Source organism: Budorcas taxicolor, chromosome 13 (genome assembly GCF_023091745.1).
Source record: "Budorcas taxicolor isolate Tak-1 chromosome 13, Takin1.1, whole genome shotgun sequence".
Lineage (NCBI taxonomy): Eukaryota > Metazoa > Chordata > Mammalia > Artiodactyla > Bovidae > Budorcas > Budorcas taxicolor.
Genome location: NC_068922.1, coordinates 2,658,479 through 2,674,922, shown reverse-complemented (window position 1 = coordinate 2,674,922; position 16,444 = coordinate 2,658,479). Strand labels below are relative to the sequence as shown.

Here is a 16,444-nt window from a genome sequence, read left to right as displayed (position 1 = left end):
AAGAATTGATGCTTTTGAACTGTGGTGTTGGAGAAGACTCTTGAGAATCCCTTAGACTGCAAGGAGATCCAACCAGTCCATTCTGAAGGAGATCAGCCCTGGGATTTCTTTGGAAGGAATGATGCTAAAGCTGAAACTCCAGTACTTTGGCCACCTCATGCGAAGAGTTGACTCATTGGAAAAGACTCTGATGCTGGGAGGGATAGGGGGCAGGAGGAGAAGGGGACGACAGAGGATGAGATGGCTGGATGGCATCACGGACTCGATGGCCGTGAGTCTGAGTGAACTCCGGGAGTTGGTGATGGACAGGGAGGCCTGGCGTGCTGCGATTCATGGGGTCTCAAAGAGTTGGACACAACTGAGAGACTGAACTGAACTGAACACTTCTTGATGCAACAAATCCACTTGAAAGAATTCATCTGTAGGAAATAATCACTAATATTTCCAAAGCTTTACATTTAGGGTTATTAGATGCAATCCTGTTCATAAGAAAGAAAAGTAGAATTAACTTCAATACATCAATAGATGATAAATTATAGCATACATAAAACGGAATCTCAAGCAGACAATAAAAATGTCAAGAAATGGGAAAAATACTCTAAAAATTATGAAAAGAATTGACTCTGAAATATGAATGTAAATGAGACACCACAGTAAGATCCAATTTTATTAAAAAGTAAAGAGAATAATGAGATAGGAAGTAGAGACCCATATGGTAACAGAGTTCATTCTGGGCATTGGATGAATGACCCTTTTAAAATTTTTATGTCATCAGAATTTTTTCCTGATATGTAGCTACTTTGCTTTTTACAGAGTAAAACCTGCTAAACATCTTAGTAGAATAAATGAAAGCATCCATATTTTCTTTCTTTAGCTACATAAAAATCTGGAGATGTTTATCGACCACTTTCTTTTTTTCCCCCAGAAACTGGTGAAGTGCAATGGTGCAGAATTTCATTTTGAACTTTTTCCTATAGAATCAACAAAGACTGTAAATGTTCTAGTGAACAGGGGGTCTATTGATCACCTGGTGTGCTGGTTCAGCACATTAATGTTCAGACATGAATGTGGGAGGTTAGGTAAGCACATGAAATATAAACACACTGTGGGAATCAAGAGGCTGTCAAGAAGACTGGAAATTTGGAAAAAGTTCTCATATTCTTATTTTGTTATTTTCAGGTAAGTTCCTTAAATAAACCCTCAGAATGTCTGTCCTTGGTTTCTTCACATATGTGAGAAATGGCCAGAGAATTCTGAATAAACAGTCTTTGAACATCAAATCTGAAGCTAAGACATCAACTGCATCAACTGCAGAATCCCTTCACAGATAATGTCATACAGAAATTTCAATTGCTTTTGAGAGAAATGCTACAATGATACCTTAGGAAAGAATAGTTATAAGACTATTTTTAAAGATGTCAATCAATACTTATAAATATTGACAGTAGCCATAAACTACATGATAAACACAGATATTCCTTCAGCATACACCTGCATATGCTCACATTTACTCTAAACAATTTCACATTTCTGGACCCCATCTTTGTAAAGCGCTTGGCACAAAGCAGGAGCTCTAAAAACTGTATCTTTCCCTTTTCTATTCGAATAGCCCATTTCCCTAGAATGAGTTAGAGTTTCATTTGAAAAGTAACATGTGTAAAGGCAAAACCTTTGTCTTCCAATACATTTATTTATATAACTATCTTTAAAATGCACTAGGTATTACACACCACTGCTTTCTAAGTGAAAATATGTGGAACAAGACTGAATCCATCTGCTGATGCCCCGTGGCCATCACATGCTCCTCGACACCCACACAGGTCCTATGTCTCTTTTCTGCCCTGCTCACCCGGCCCACAGCACCCCATCCCAGCGTCTGCCACGTGCTCATAACTGTTACTCTGTGTTGTGACCTGTAATAGGCTTCCTTTTTTGAGAAAAAAACAAAGGGAAAGAGGAAGGAATCTTTACTCTCAATTTTGCAACTGAAAAATCCTCATGGCTGACTTTACGTTTGGAACCCACAATTGGGTTGTTAATGTTGAGTATTAGTTGCAGAAACTCTGTCCTCCAGAGAAGACTGCATTATTAAAAACACAAAACAAAATCACCCAAAGCTCCTCAAACTAGAACAGCACAGAAACTGAGCTGCATTTGGCGCCACACACTCCTGTGCACACACATGGCAGGCATGCCCTGCGGTGTCATACACTGTGATGATAAGCACACATCACAGGAGGCTGTGAGGGAAACAATACCAGTAGCTTTACAGGCCAGAAGATGGGGTGGGGGGTGTTGATAGGTGACAACACTATCTCAAGGTAACCTGGCTAGCAGTGGAGAGTCAGGACTTGAACCCCTGTTAATCTGATGTACTTCGCTGTACTATTGTTTTCTTATGATTCAATGAACTCTGAGAATATAGAGGATCTTTGTTTACCTTTAATGTTCTTGGCTCAGTTGGGGGTTATAAAAAGTTAGTATGTGGGTTTACCAGAATCCTATGACTTGGGGCTTCCCTGAGAGCTCAGCTGGTAAAGAATCTGCTTGCAATGTGGGGTACCTGGGTTCAATCCCTGGGTTGGGAAGATCTGCTGGAGAAGGGATCTTAAAGCACTCCAGTATTCTTGGGCTTCCCTGGTGGCTCAGCTGGTAAAGAATCAGCCTGCAATGTGGGAGACCTGGTTTGATCTCTGGGCTGGGAAGATCCCCTGGAGAAGGGAAAGGCTACCCACTCCAGTATTCTCGCCTGGAGAATTCCATAGACTACCATCCATGGGATCGTGAAGAATCAGACATGACTGAGCAATCTTCACTTTCACTTTAAGACTTTGTCCAACTTTTGATTCCTCCCATTGATGACTTTGGGCTTCCCCGATAGCTCAGTTGGTAAGGAATCCACCTGTAATGCAGGAGATCCCTGTTCAATTCCTGGGTTGGAAAGATTTGCTGGAGAATGGACAGGCTATCCAATCCAGTATTCTTAGGCTTCCCTGGTGTCTCAGCTGGTAAAAAATCTGCCTGCAATGTGGGAGACCTGGGTTTGATCCCTGGGTTGGGAAGATCCCCTCGAGAAGGGAAAGGCTACCCACTCCAGTATTCTGGCCTGGGGAATTCCATGGGGTCCATGGGGTCACATGGAGAAGTCCATGGGGTCACAAAGAGTCAGACATTACTGAGTGATTTTCACTTTAAATTTCATTGATGTCTTTGGTATAAGCAAAGGTGGTCTTCTATGGACTGATGACTGAGAATTTTTTGTGAAATTGAACTCCCCTGTAGATTCTGGGGGAAAGTCCAGGAATGTTGATAATGGAGTTCAATTTAAACCTTTTAGTGAAACCAACTGACGTCTATGGCTCTACATTATTCACACCTTTCCTCCTTTGAATGATGGTAGAAATGCATTCTTCACAAACATATATGTGAAACATATATGCGAAAATTGAAAAAACATAAAATGACAGCATTTTTAAATAAAGAATTTTAAAGATAATCTCAGTTCAGTTCAGTTCAGTCGCTCAGTCATGTCCGACTCCTTCCGACCCCATGAACTGCAGCACACCAGGCCTCCCTGTCCATCATCAACTCCCGGAGTACATTCAGACTCATGGCCATTGAGTCAGTGATGCCATCCAGCCATCTCATCCTCGGTCATCCCCTTCTCCTCCTGCCCCCAGTCCCTCCCAGCATCAGGGTCTTTTCCAATGAGTCAACTGTTCGCATGAGGTAGCCAAAGTACTGGAGCTTCAGCTTCAGCATCATTCCTTCCAAAGAAATCCCAGGGCTGAATCTCCTTCAGAATGGACTGGTTGGATCTCCTTGCAGTCCAAGGGACTCTCCAGAGTCTTCTCCAACACCACAGTTCAAAAGCATCAATTCTTCAGCACTCAGCTTTCTTCACAGTCCAATTCTCACATCCATACATGACCACTGGAAAAACCATAGCCTTGACTAGACGGACCTTAGTCAGCAAAGTAATGTCTCTGCTTTTCAATATGCTATCTAGGTTGGTCATAACATTCCTTCCAAGGAGTAAGCGTCTTTTAATTTCACGGGTGCAATCACCATCTGCAGTGATTTTGGAGCCCAAAAAATAAAGTCTAACACTGTTTCCACTGTTTCCTACATCTATTTCCCATGAAGTAATGGGACCAGATGCCATGATCTTCGTTTTCTGAATGTTGAGCTTTAAGCCAACTTTTTCGCTCTCCTCTTTCAATTTCATCATGAAGCTTTTCAGTTCCTCTTCACCTACTGCCATAAGGGTGGTGTCATCTGCATATCTGAGGTTATTGATATTCTTCCCGGCAATCTTGATACCAGCTTGTGCTTCTTCCAGCCCAGCGTTTCTCATGATGTACTCTGCATAGAAGTTAAATAAGCAGGGTGACAATATACAGCCTTGACGTACTCCTTTTCCTATTTGGAACTAGTTTCTGGTTCCATGTCCAGTTCTAACTGCTGCTTCCTGAACCTGCATATAGGTTTCTCAAGAGGCAGGTCAGGTGGTCTGGTATTCCCATCTCTTGAAGAATTTTCCACAGTTTACTGTGATCCACAAAGTCAAAGGCTTTGGCATAGTCAATAAAGCAGAAATAGATGTTTTTCTGGAACTCTCTTCCTTTTTCCATGATCCAGTGGATGTTGGCAATTTGATGTCTGGTTTTTCTGCCTTCTCTAAAACCAGCTTGAACATCAGGGAGTTCACGATTCAGGTATTGCTGAAGCCTGGCTTGGAGAATTTTGAGCATTACTTTACTAGCGTGTGAGATGAGTACAATTGTGCAGTAGTTGGAGCATTCTTTGGCATTGCCTGTCTTTGGGATTGGAATGAAAACTGACCTTTTCCAGTCCTGTGGCCACTGCTGAGTTTTCCAAATTTGCTGGCATATTGAGTGCAGCACTTTCACAGCATCATCTTTCAGGATTTGAAACAGCTCAACTGGAATTCCATCATCTCCACTAGCTTTGTTCGTAGTGATGCTTTCTAAGGCCCACTTGACTTCACATTCCAGGATGTCTGGATCTAGATGAGTGATCACACCATCGTGATTATCTGGGTTGTGAAGATCTTTTTTGTACAGTTCTTCTGTGTATTTTGCTACCTCTTCTTAATATCTTCTGCTTCTGTTAGGTCCATACCATTTCTGTCATTTATCGAGCCCATCTTTGCATGAAATGTTCCCTTGGTATCTCTAATTTTCTTGAAGAGATCTCTAGTCTTTCCCATCCTGTTTTTTTCCTCTATTTCTTTGCACTGATCACTGAAGAAGGCTTTCTTATCTCTTCTTGCTATTCTTTGGAACTCTGCATTCAGATGCTTGTATCTTTCCTTTCCTCCTTTGCTTTTTGCTTCTCTTCTTTTCACAACTATTTGTAAGACCTCCCCAGACAGCCATTTTGCTTTTTTGAATTTCTTCTCCATGGGGATGGTCTTGATCCCTGTCTCCTGTACAATGTCACAAACCTCATTCCATAGTTCATCAGGCACTCTATATATCAGATCTAGGCCCTTAAATCTATTTCTCACTTCCACTGTATAATCATAAGGGATTTGATTTAGGTCATACTTGAATGGTCTAGCTGTTTTCCCTACTTTCTTCAATTTAAGTCTGAATTTGGCAATAAGGAGCTCATGACCTGAGGCACAGTCAGCTCCTGGTCTTGTTTTTGTTGACTGTATAGAGCTTCTCCATCTTTGGCTGCAAAGAATATAATCAATCTGATTTCGGTGTTGACCATCTGGTGATGTCCATGTGTAGAGTCTTCTCTTGTGTTGTTGGAAGAGGGTGTTTCCCATGACCAGTGCATTTTCTTGGCAAAACTCTATTAGTCTTTGCCCTGCCTCATTCCACATTCCAAGGCCAAATTTGCCTGTTACTCCAGGTGTTTTTTGACTTCCTACTTTTGCATTCCAGTCCCCTAGAATGAAAAGGACATCTTTTTTGGGTGCTAGTTCTAAAAGGTCTTATAGGTCTTCATAAAACCGTTCAACTTCAGCTTCTTCAGCATTACTGGTTGGGGCATAGACTTGGATTACTGTGATATTGAATGGTTTGCCTTGGAAATGAACAGAGATTATTCTGTCATTTTTGAGATTGCATCCAAGCACTGCATTTCAGACTCCTTTGTTGACCATGATGGGTACTCCATTTCTTCTAAGGGATTCCTGCCTGCAGTAGTACATATAATGGTCATCTGAGTTAAATACACCCATTCCAGTCCATTTTAGTTCGCTGATTCCTAGAATGTTGATGTTCACTCTTGCCATTTCTTGTTTGACCACTTCCAATTTGCCTTGATTCATGGACCTGACATTCCAGTTTCCTATGCAATATTGCTCTTTACAGCATTGGACCTTGCTTCTATCACCAGTCACATCCACAACTGGGTATTGTTTTTGCTTTGGCTCCGTCCCTTCATTCTGTCTGGAGTTATTTCTCCACTGATCTTCAGTAGCATATTGGGCACCTACTGACCTGGGGACTTCCTCTTTCAGTATCCTATCATTTTGTCTTTTCATACTGTTCATGGGGTTCTCAAGGCAAGAATACTGAAGTGGTTTGCCATTCCCTTCTCCAGTGGACCACATTCTGTAAGACCTCTCCACCATGACCCGCCCGTCTTGGGTGGCCCCACGGGCATGTCTTAGTTTCATTGAGTTAGACAAGGCTGTGGTCCTAGTGTGAATAGATTGACTAGTTTTCTGTGATTATGGTTTCAGTGTGTCTGCCCTCTGATGCCCTCTTGCAGCACCTACCATCTTACTTGGGTTTCACTTACCTTGGACGTGGGACTTGCCTTTTCATTTCCTGCTAGGAAACCCGAGGCAACTATTTATGCCTGATTTCTTTAAGCAGACAGGGTTGGCAGCATTGGTGGGAACAGATTTTTTTTTAACCATTGGTGAAATAGTTTATAATCTTGAATTTTAGGGGAAAAAAACATATACACAAAAATATTCAATACCTAAAAGTCTAACTTACCTCCAAATCCATCAGGCACATATGTTTTTAGGACAATGTTGCAGAAAATGGTTGGCAGCGATAATGGTTTATTTCCCTCATTCCGGAGGGATATGTGTCGATAGCCTGCTTGGAGGCCATCCAGGGGCAGAATCCTCTGGCCGATCAGCTTGTTGTTGTCGTCATACACGGCAATCCTCAAGACAGCCAGGTCAGGGAGGATCACCTGCAAAGACAAACGGTACTTGTCTTTGTTGATCTTTGTCTCAATGGATCTGCGGGACACAGCTCCCAAAATCTCAACGCCAGGGACCTGGACCATACCCATACTGCTCAGAAAGGTTCCGTCCCGGTTCAAACATGCTGATGGTCAATTTACATTCCTAATGCATACCGTGTAAGTTACAGTGCCCACGGCATTGAGAAAGACAACGGGAGCAGGTTTCCTGGAAATCAGTCCCTGAAAATTGTCGATGTAATGAATGGATATAAAAGATGGCTAATCCAACCCTTGCCATCGTTCCCCATTCCCACCTACGTAATGGGTGAGCAACAAGAAACCTGGAGAGGAAAAGTGACTTCCCTTTATGTCAAAGATGGCCAGTGACAGCTGGGTCTGGATCCTGGGCCACCTGATTTCAAATCCTTTGATCTGTCTATTACTGGGCTGCTTCTGACATCGAGCTCTGTTTTTGAGAATATGGAAAGGATCTCTGAAGAAATGCCTCATGTATAAAAGACAATTTATATATAAATTTGGATTATTTTTCTTTGCACTCCTCAGTTTTTAACACATTTCGGGATATTAAATAAAGATGAGACAGCTAGAAACATTAACATATACCCAAGACATTGAGTCTTCCCAGGTGGCATAGTGGTAAAGAATCTGCCTGTCAATGCAAGAGATTCAAGAGATGTGGGTTTGATCCTTGGGTCAGAAAGATCCCCTGGAGAAGGAAATGGCAACCTGCTCCAGTATTCTTGCTGGAAAATTCCATGGACAGAGGAGCCCAGCAGGCTACAGACCATGGGGTCACAAAGAGTCAGCCACGACTCAGCAGCTGAGCACACACAGCACAATACATCTACTCTTGCCATCCCCATACCGAATACACAGACACAGCATCTGAGCTCAGACGGCAGAGACTCTGCTTAGACATAAATGAGCAACATGACAGAAGAAAATCTGATGTTTTTAATCAAGAATTTCTATTTATTGGCTATGAGCAGCTAAGACACCTTAGTTGACTTGAGCACTATGTCTAAAGCCAGGCAATGAATTGGCTGCTTATTTATGCCTAGAGGTTATAATTTAGTTCCAGTTCATGAAGATGAAAAGGTGAAACCAACTTTGGTCACCGTGTTGTCCCTCATTTGGTGAATGGGGCTTATGCTGTGAGATTCATGCAAAGAAGAAAAACAGTAACAGCAAGAAAGAAAATAAAGTTAAAGCACTTGGTATCAATGAAAGGCAATGTCACTTCAGAAGAGCAGGAAAGGATCCAAAATTGGCCTCTTGTTTCTGGGGCCAGTAATATTGTGTGTAAAAAGCAAGTTTACTTCCCTATGCATCAAAAACAGAGCCTGAATCAGTTCTGATGAGATGGATGAAACTGGAGCCGATTATACAGAGTGAAGTAAGCCAGAAAGAAAAACACCAATACAGTATACTAACACATATATATGGAATTTAGAAAGATGGCAATGACGACCCTGTATGCAAGACAGGAAAAAAGACACAGCTGTGTATAATGGACTTTTGGACTCAGAGGGAGAGGGAGAGGGTGGGATGATTTGGGAGAATGGCATTCTGTCATGTATACTATCATGTAAGAATTGAATCGCCAGTCTATGTCTGACGTAGGATACAGCATGCTTGGGGCTGGTGCATGGGGATGACCCACAGAGATGTTATGGGGAGGGAGATGGGAGGGGGGTTCATGTTTGGGAACACATGTAAGAATTAAAGATTTTAAAATTAAAAAAATAAAAAACTATAAAAAAAAAAAAACAAAAAACAGAGCCTGAAATCAACTTTCTGAATTTCCAGAAATGTATGTAGGGATCATTTTTTTGGCACAAAACACTGGCCATAGTGACAATAGATTCAGCTGTAACAAACTGGAAAAGCCAGGAAGAAAAAAAAGACACATCACAGCTGTATGCAACTCATTCTACACTCTGATTGTAGAAGAGAAGGTGAAAAGGTAGGGGGAGGGTGTTGCATGGATGACGGGATTCACATAATCGGAAAAGCCTACATCTCAAAATGGCTTGATTCATTGAACTATACTTATCTTCTGTAATATGCTTTCTGCAAACTGGTCAGCCAGTTCTGAGGCTGATAATTCATATTTTCATTAAGATAAAAAGGTGATTATCTGTGTTGTAAGACACAAACGGAACAGAGACACTTGGAAAACCTGTGCCAAAGAAGAAGCAAGAAAGCACTCTGAAAGCAAGAAAGCATGATAACAGAACGAGTGAGAGAGAAACAGCCATTTTTGAGATAGTAGTGCCAGGGCATGGATTTTTCAATATATCTTCGGTTGATGAAAGAGAAACAAATGGGAGAAAATGGTTACAAGATTAAAACCTGAATCATTATAGAGAATGACTGATCTGTCTGTGTGCTCAGTCACTTCAAGTCATGGCTGACTCTTTGTGACCCTATGGGCTATAGGCCAGCAGGTTCCTCTGTCCATGGCATTTTCCTGGCAAGAATATTGGAATGGGTTGCAATCCCCTCCTCCAGGGGATCTTCCTGACCCAGGGATCGAACCTGTGTCTGCTGCATTGCAGGCAGATTCTTTACCACTGAGTCACTGGGGAAGCCCATAGGGTCAAAGTATAATATGAAGATAAAAACCAAAAAACAAAAATAACATATTATACACAGAACCTATACACATTATACACAGGACCACACTTTCTGGAGGCACAGGACAATACCAACTGACCCACTGAAGGACATTCGTTGGTGCAACACCCTACCCACCCTCTTGGCCAAAGGAATATTGCAAGGCACTAGCTGCCAGGGCAGGGAGGAGCTCTCCCACGTGTGACGGTGTCTGCCTGCGGGGCTCCCTCTGAGAACACTGTGAACCCAGAGCTTGGGCACTGCGTGGGGAAGGTGGGCTCCTCCTGGGAGGAAGGAGTGCCAAGAGGACACGGCCACGCAGAAACAATCATCGCGTGGCAGCTGCGGAACATCCGCACAGGTGGAAGACATCTGGGGTTAAGCGACTGTCTGCACACCATGTAGCATCTCCCCACTAGCATGTGGCTCCTAACTTAGCGGAGCAAGTCTGACACGTTGAGAACACTCTACCTTCCGAAACACAAATGACTCTTCATTGTAAACGGGATTGAGACCGTTGTTCATCACCATGCGAGTGCGGAACTCCTTTCGGATAGTGTCCGTGGGCAGCCCATACATGTCCACTTCTACGTATGTGCCAATTTTCTTATCTGATAAGAACTGACCTGATATGACCTGGAGCAGAAGAGAAATAGGAGGAAAGAGAAGTTAAGCTGGTGTAATCGTCAGTAACAGAATAATCTGGCAGGGAGAAAGTCTCTGTTCGTCTTTAGAAATTCGATTATCTCTGGAAATAATGTATTCATTCCTTACTAAACTGAAGTGGTCAATTCAAATATGCCTTAAGATCCTTTCATAGTTCTAAAATTCACTTTTATTGAATTCTTTCAGAAGTCTTACAAGGAGACACAAAGGAAGAAAAGTAACTCTAAAATGTTAAACTGATATTGACAATTGACAGACAGGACAGTGTTATTTTTATTTTTTAAAGCAGTATTGACTGCTTCATTCCACAGGTGTGGGCACTTAGGTTAAGATGCTGCAGACAACTATTTTTTGTATTATATGAGTCATGTATATTACCTCTTCTATCTATTATAAAGCTATGGAAAGACTTTTTTTGACCTATTTTCAAATAATTATAGCTAATTATTAAGTTTTTTCACATTATCTAATAGCTAATCATTATGAAACAGTTTTCCAGATATAACTGACATTAAATAAATTGTACATGTTTAGAGTGTACAATGAAATCACTTCTGACATATGAGCACATCTATAAAACTGTCACCAATATTAAGGCAAAAAAATTTTCCATCAATTCCCAAAGATCCTTTGTACCCTTTTGTAACCCATCCCTTCTTCTCTCGGTCTAGAGGAAACTACTGATCTATTTTCTATTACTTTACATTAGTTTGCATTTTCTAGAATTCTGTATCAATGTAATCATATAGCAGGTATTTTTTTCATTAATATGCTTTATTTTTTAGAGCAGTTTCTGTTTACAGCAAAATTGATAAGAAATTATAGTGCTTCTGTCCTCTCATCCACAATATCCTCACTATGGATACCTCACATCTCAGTAGCTTATTTGTTATAATCAGTGAACCTGTATTGATACTTCATTATCATCCAAAGCAATAGCTTACATTCAGAGTTTACTCTGGTGTACACTTAATGGATTTGGAAAAAATTGTAAATATAATCACATGTATCCATTATCATAGAATCATACAGAATGGTTTCACTGCCCTAAAATCCTTTGTACTCTGCCTGTTAATCCCTCCCCACAATTCTTGGTCTTTTTTTTTTTTAAACCATCTTTATAGTTTTGCCTTTTTCCATAATTTTATTTAGTTGGAATCAAACAGTATGTTATTTTTTCAGACTAGCTTTATTCACTTAGTAATGTTCATTCACTGGATGGATGAAGCACATGCTGGAATCAAGATTTCTGGGAGAAATATCAATAACCTCAGATATGCAGATGACACCACCCTTATGGCAGAAAGCGAAGAACTAAAAAGCCTCTTGATGAAAGTGAAAGAGGAGAGTGAAAAGTTGGCTTAAAACTAAATTTTCAGAAAACTAAGATCATGGCATCCAGTCCTATCACTTCATGGCAAATAGATGGGGAAACAGTGGAAACAGTGGCAGACTTTATTTTTTGGGGTTCCCAAATCACTGCAGATCGTGACTGCAGCCATGAAATTAAAAGATGATTACTCCTTGGAAGAAAAGTTATAACCAACCTAGACAGCATATTAAAAAGCAGAGACATTACTTTGCCAACAAAGGTCCGTCTAGTCAAGGCTATGGTTTTTCCAGTGGTCATGTATGGATGTGAGAGTTGGACTGTGAAGAAAGCTGAGCACCGAAGAATTGATGCTTTTGAACTGTGGTGTTGGAGAAGACTCTTGAGAGTCCCTTGGACTGCAAGGAGATCCAACAAGTCCAAAGAAAATCAGTCCTGAGTGTTAATTTGAAGGACTGATGTTGAAGCTGAAACTCCAATACTTTGGCCACCTGATGTGAAGAACTGACTCACTGGAAAAGACTCTGATGCTGGGAAAGATTGAAGGCGGGAGGAGAAGAGGATGACAGAGGATGAGATGGTTGGATGGCATCACCGACTCAATGGACATGAGTTTGGGTAAGCTCTGGGAGTTGGTGATGGACAGGGAGGCCTGGTGTGCTGTGGTTTATGGGGTTGCAAAGAGTTGGACACGACTGAGCGACTGAACTGAACTGAATGTTCATTTGTTTCATCCATGTCTTTTCATGACCTGATAGCTCACTTCTTTTTAGAATTAAGTAATATTCCACTCTCTGGACATACCATTCATTGCTTCTTTATCCATTCACCCACTAAGTGGCACATTGGTTACTTTCAAAATTTTATCAAGTATGAATAAAGCTGCTGCAAACATCCCTGTGTAAGTTTTCACATGGATGTGAATTTTTAATTTGTTTGCGTAAATACCAAGGTGTATAACTGCTGGATCACATGTAAAGAGAGCATTGAGTTTTGGGAGAAACCACCCAACTGTTTTCCAAAGTGGTTGTACGATTTTGCATTTCCACCATCAACGGCCAAGAGTTCCCATTGCTCCACATTCTCCACTGGGTACTTTTTGATCTGGTATTTTTTGATGAAAAGTAGCTAATAATTTCATTAGTAGAAAAAAATGTATCTCAAGGAAAAAGATGTTAAAGTTGAGAGCAATGCGTGGATCTTGCAACTTGACATTAAATATTTTAATTGCAATTTTTCAAGGCTTTTCCAAGACCTCCTGGATCGACTCTTTTACACTGTTCTGTGGTGAGCAGGAGACGTACCTGCACGGAGCAAGTGGCTGCAATAACCCCGTCAACAGGCGTTTCAGAGAAAGGGTCGAATGTTCGATCGGGCCGTCTCATGAAATCTGGCTTGAGAAGGTACCTGGCGGGACAAAAGCACAGAGGAGTTTACTAGTCTCTTTATAAAGACTGAGAAAATCACAATTAAGACACTGACTACATCTTTATCCCCATTTCTAACTTAGGAAATAGGCTTTTAGGTGGAGGATCCCAAGAATTGAAGAGAATAACCCTGTCCTATGGATGACCCCAACAAGGAACAGGGAAGAGGAAATGTTCTTTAGATCCAGGCTCCAGGACATCTGTGATTTCCTGACACTTTTATCTTCTCTGGAACTTGATGCTCTTACATGCACAAAATAAAATGCAAAGAATAACAATGAAAAACCAATTATATGAGCTACAGCTATGAAAATATGGAAAATGTCTTTATTGTTTTACTTAATATATTAAATTATGGGATCTAATGGCAAGTTTGATAATTAGCATAGTTTCAAAGTACTGATAATCATAAAACTATATTGAGAGATCTCTAACAATTATAATGAGATATAAAAATATCTGTGATTTATATTGGTGTCAGATATACCGCTAACATTACTATAGATTGCTATGTATTTTCATAATCAAATGAAATGTGGTTTCAGTTGGAGGTCTCTAATTCTAGTGAGGATAATTAGGCAAGAAGATGAAATAAAAGGTATCTAGATTGGAAAGAAGTAAAACTATTTCTATTTGCAGACAACATGATCTTGTTTATAGAAAATCCTACAGAGTGTACTAAAAAGCTATTAGAATTAATAAATGAGTTCTATAAAAAATAAAACCCAATTTTATTTATATGCACCAAGCAATGAACAATCTAAAAACAAAATTAAGTAAATAATTGCATTTATAATGGCACCTAAAAGAATAAGATACTTAGAAATACATTTAACAAAATAAGTACATGTACTTTGAAAATCAAAAAACATTGCTGAGGAAAATTTTAAAAGAACTAAATGAATGGAACGATATCTTGTGTTTATGGATCAGAAGACTTAATATTGTTAAGATGGCACTACTCTCAAATTACTATACAGATCCAATACAATCTCTATCAAAATCCCATCTGGGTTCTTTACAGAAATTGACAAGCTGATCCTCAAATTCACATGGAAACTCAAGACCAAGAATTCTCAATACAATCTTAATAAAGGACTAAGTTGCAGGTCTCATACTTCTAATTTCAAAACTCTCTACACAGCAACAGTAGCCAAAGCAGCTTGGTAATGGGAAAAAAAGATTAACACATAAATTAATGAGACAGAATTGGGAGTTCAGAAATAATTTCATATCTATGCAAATGATTTTTGACAAGGATGCCAAGACTACCCAGCAGGGGAAAGAATAGTCTTTAAACAAATGATGCTAGGTCAACTGAATAGCCACATGCAAAAGACTAAAATTACTTCCTTCTTTCACATCATAAAGAAAAATTAACTCAAAATGGATCAAAGACTTAACTGTAAAAAGCTATAACTATAAAACTCTTAGAAGAAAATATATGGGTAAACCTTTGTGAGTCAGAATTTGACAATGCATTCTTAAGACATAATTTCAAAAGTATAAGCAGTGAGAGAAAAAATACATAAACTTGACTTCATCATATTTTTGCACTCAAAGAACATTATCAAAGAAGTGAAAAGACAAATCATAGAATGGGAGAAAATATTTAGAAATCATTTATCTGATAAGCGACTTGTATCTAAAATATATGAAGAACAAATAACTCAGTTAAAAAACGGGTAAAGGATCTGAATAGACAGTTCTCCGAATAAGATAAACAAATGGCCTGCAAGCACTTGAAAAGATGCTTAATATCATTTGTCATGAGAGAAATTCAAGCCAGCATCACAATGAGATACCATTACACACAGTAGGCAGGAGGAGAACGGGATGACAGAGGATGAGATGGATGGCATCACCAACTTAATGGACATGAGTCTGAGTAAACTCTGGGAGTTGGTGATGGACAGGGAGGCCTGGCATGCTGCGGTCCATGGGGTCGCAAGACTCGGACACGACTGAGCAACTGAACTGAACTGAAACGAACTGAACACACACTAGGAGGGCAATAGGAAAAAAGAAAAAGAAAATTGATGTGGATGTGGGTGAGAAAATGGAGAAATTGGAGCCCCCACTCAACATTGCCGGTGGGAATGTAAAATGATGCAGCCACTGTGGAAAACAGTCTAGAATTCATCACTTACACAGAGTTACCGTACGACCCAGCGATTCTTCTCTTATGTGTATACCCAAGAAAAGTGAAAACATATGCTCACACAAAAACCTGCACATGAAGCTTCATAGCAACATTATTCGTAATAACCAAAAGATGGAACAATTCAAATTTCTAGCAAAAGATGAATGGACATACAAGATGAGGTATATCCACACAATGGCAAAATAATAGTAAGAAATAAAATTATTTCAGTAACAAAAAGAAATAACATAAAGTACTGAGGCACAGTACAACATAGGGGAACCTTGCAAATGTTGAAGACAGTCATAAAAAGGTCACATATTATACGAGTCCATTTACATGAAATGTGCAGAACAGGCAAAAATGTAGTGACAGTGTGTAGATCAGCAGTTGCTTAAGGCTGGGATGGGGGCAGGAGATGTTACAAGGTGACAGATGAAGAGTATGGGTTTTCTTTCTTGTATGATTAAAGAGTTTTTAAATTGATCCTCAGCACTGTCTGCCCCTTATCCCCATTGGGTATGGTCACAGAATCACACTCTGGCTGGATTTCATAACTTTCCTCAAACTATGTCAAAGAACTCCATCTCTCCAAAACATTTTTTTTTTTAATGACAATAATTATAGATAGGAAAATTACATACTAATATGAGAAAAAATATGAGCTATCGACTTCCCTGATAGCTCAGTTGGTAAAGAATCTGCCTGCAATGTGGGAGACTCTGGTTGGACTCTTGGGTGGGGAAGATCCCCTGGGGAAGGGATAGACTACCCACTCCAGTATTCTTGGGCTTCCCTTGTGGCTCAGCTGGTAAACAATCTGCCTACAATGTGGGAGACCGGGATTGGGAATTCCTGGGTTGGGAAGATCCTTTGGAGAAGGGAAAGGCCACCCACTCCAGTATTCTGGCCTGGAGAATTCCATGGACTGTATAGTTCATGGGGTTGCAAAGAATCAGACACTACTGAGCGACTCTCACTTCACATGAGCAGAAAATTAAAGCACTTTCCCCCAAACCATAGGTTTGTTTTTAGATGTAAAAGAATCAT

The 16,444-nt window shown here is 40.2% G+C and overlaps 1 protein-coding gene across 1 annotated transcript in view; it reads right to left on the bottom strand.

Annotated features, from left to right (window-relative positions):
• The window catches only part of PLCB4 (phospholipase C beta 4), a 291,829-nt gene that overhangs the window by 55,362 nt on the left and 220,023 nt on the right, over positions 1–16,444 (bottom strand). Inside the window, exons 24-26 of the mRNA XM_052650707.1 lie at positions 13,129–13,231; positions 10,300–10,464; positions 6,990–7,194 (exon numbers count right to left, since the gene is read on the bottom strand). Of these exons, the coding sequence (XP_052506667.1) occupies positions 6,990–7,194; positions 10,300–10,464; positions 13,129–13,231 (473 nt within the window). The remainder of the gene's footprint in view (positions 1–6,989; positions 7,195–10,299; positions 10,465–13,128; positions 13,232–16,444) is intronic.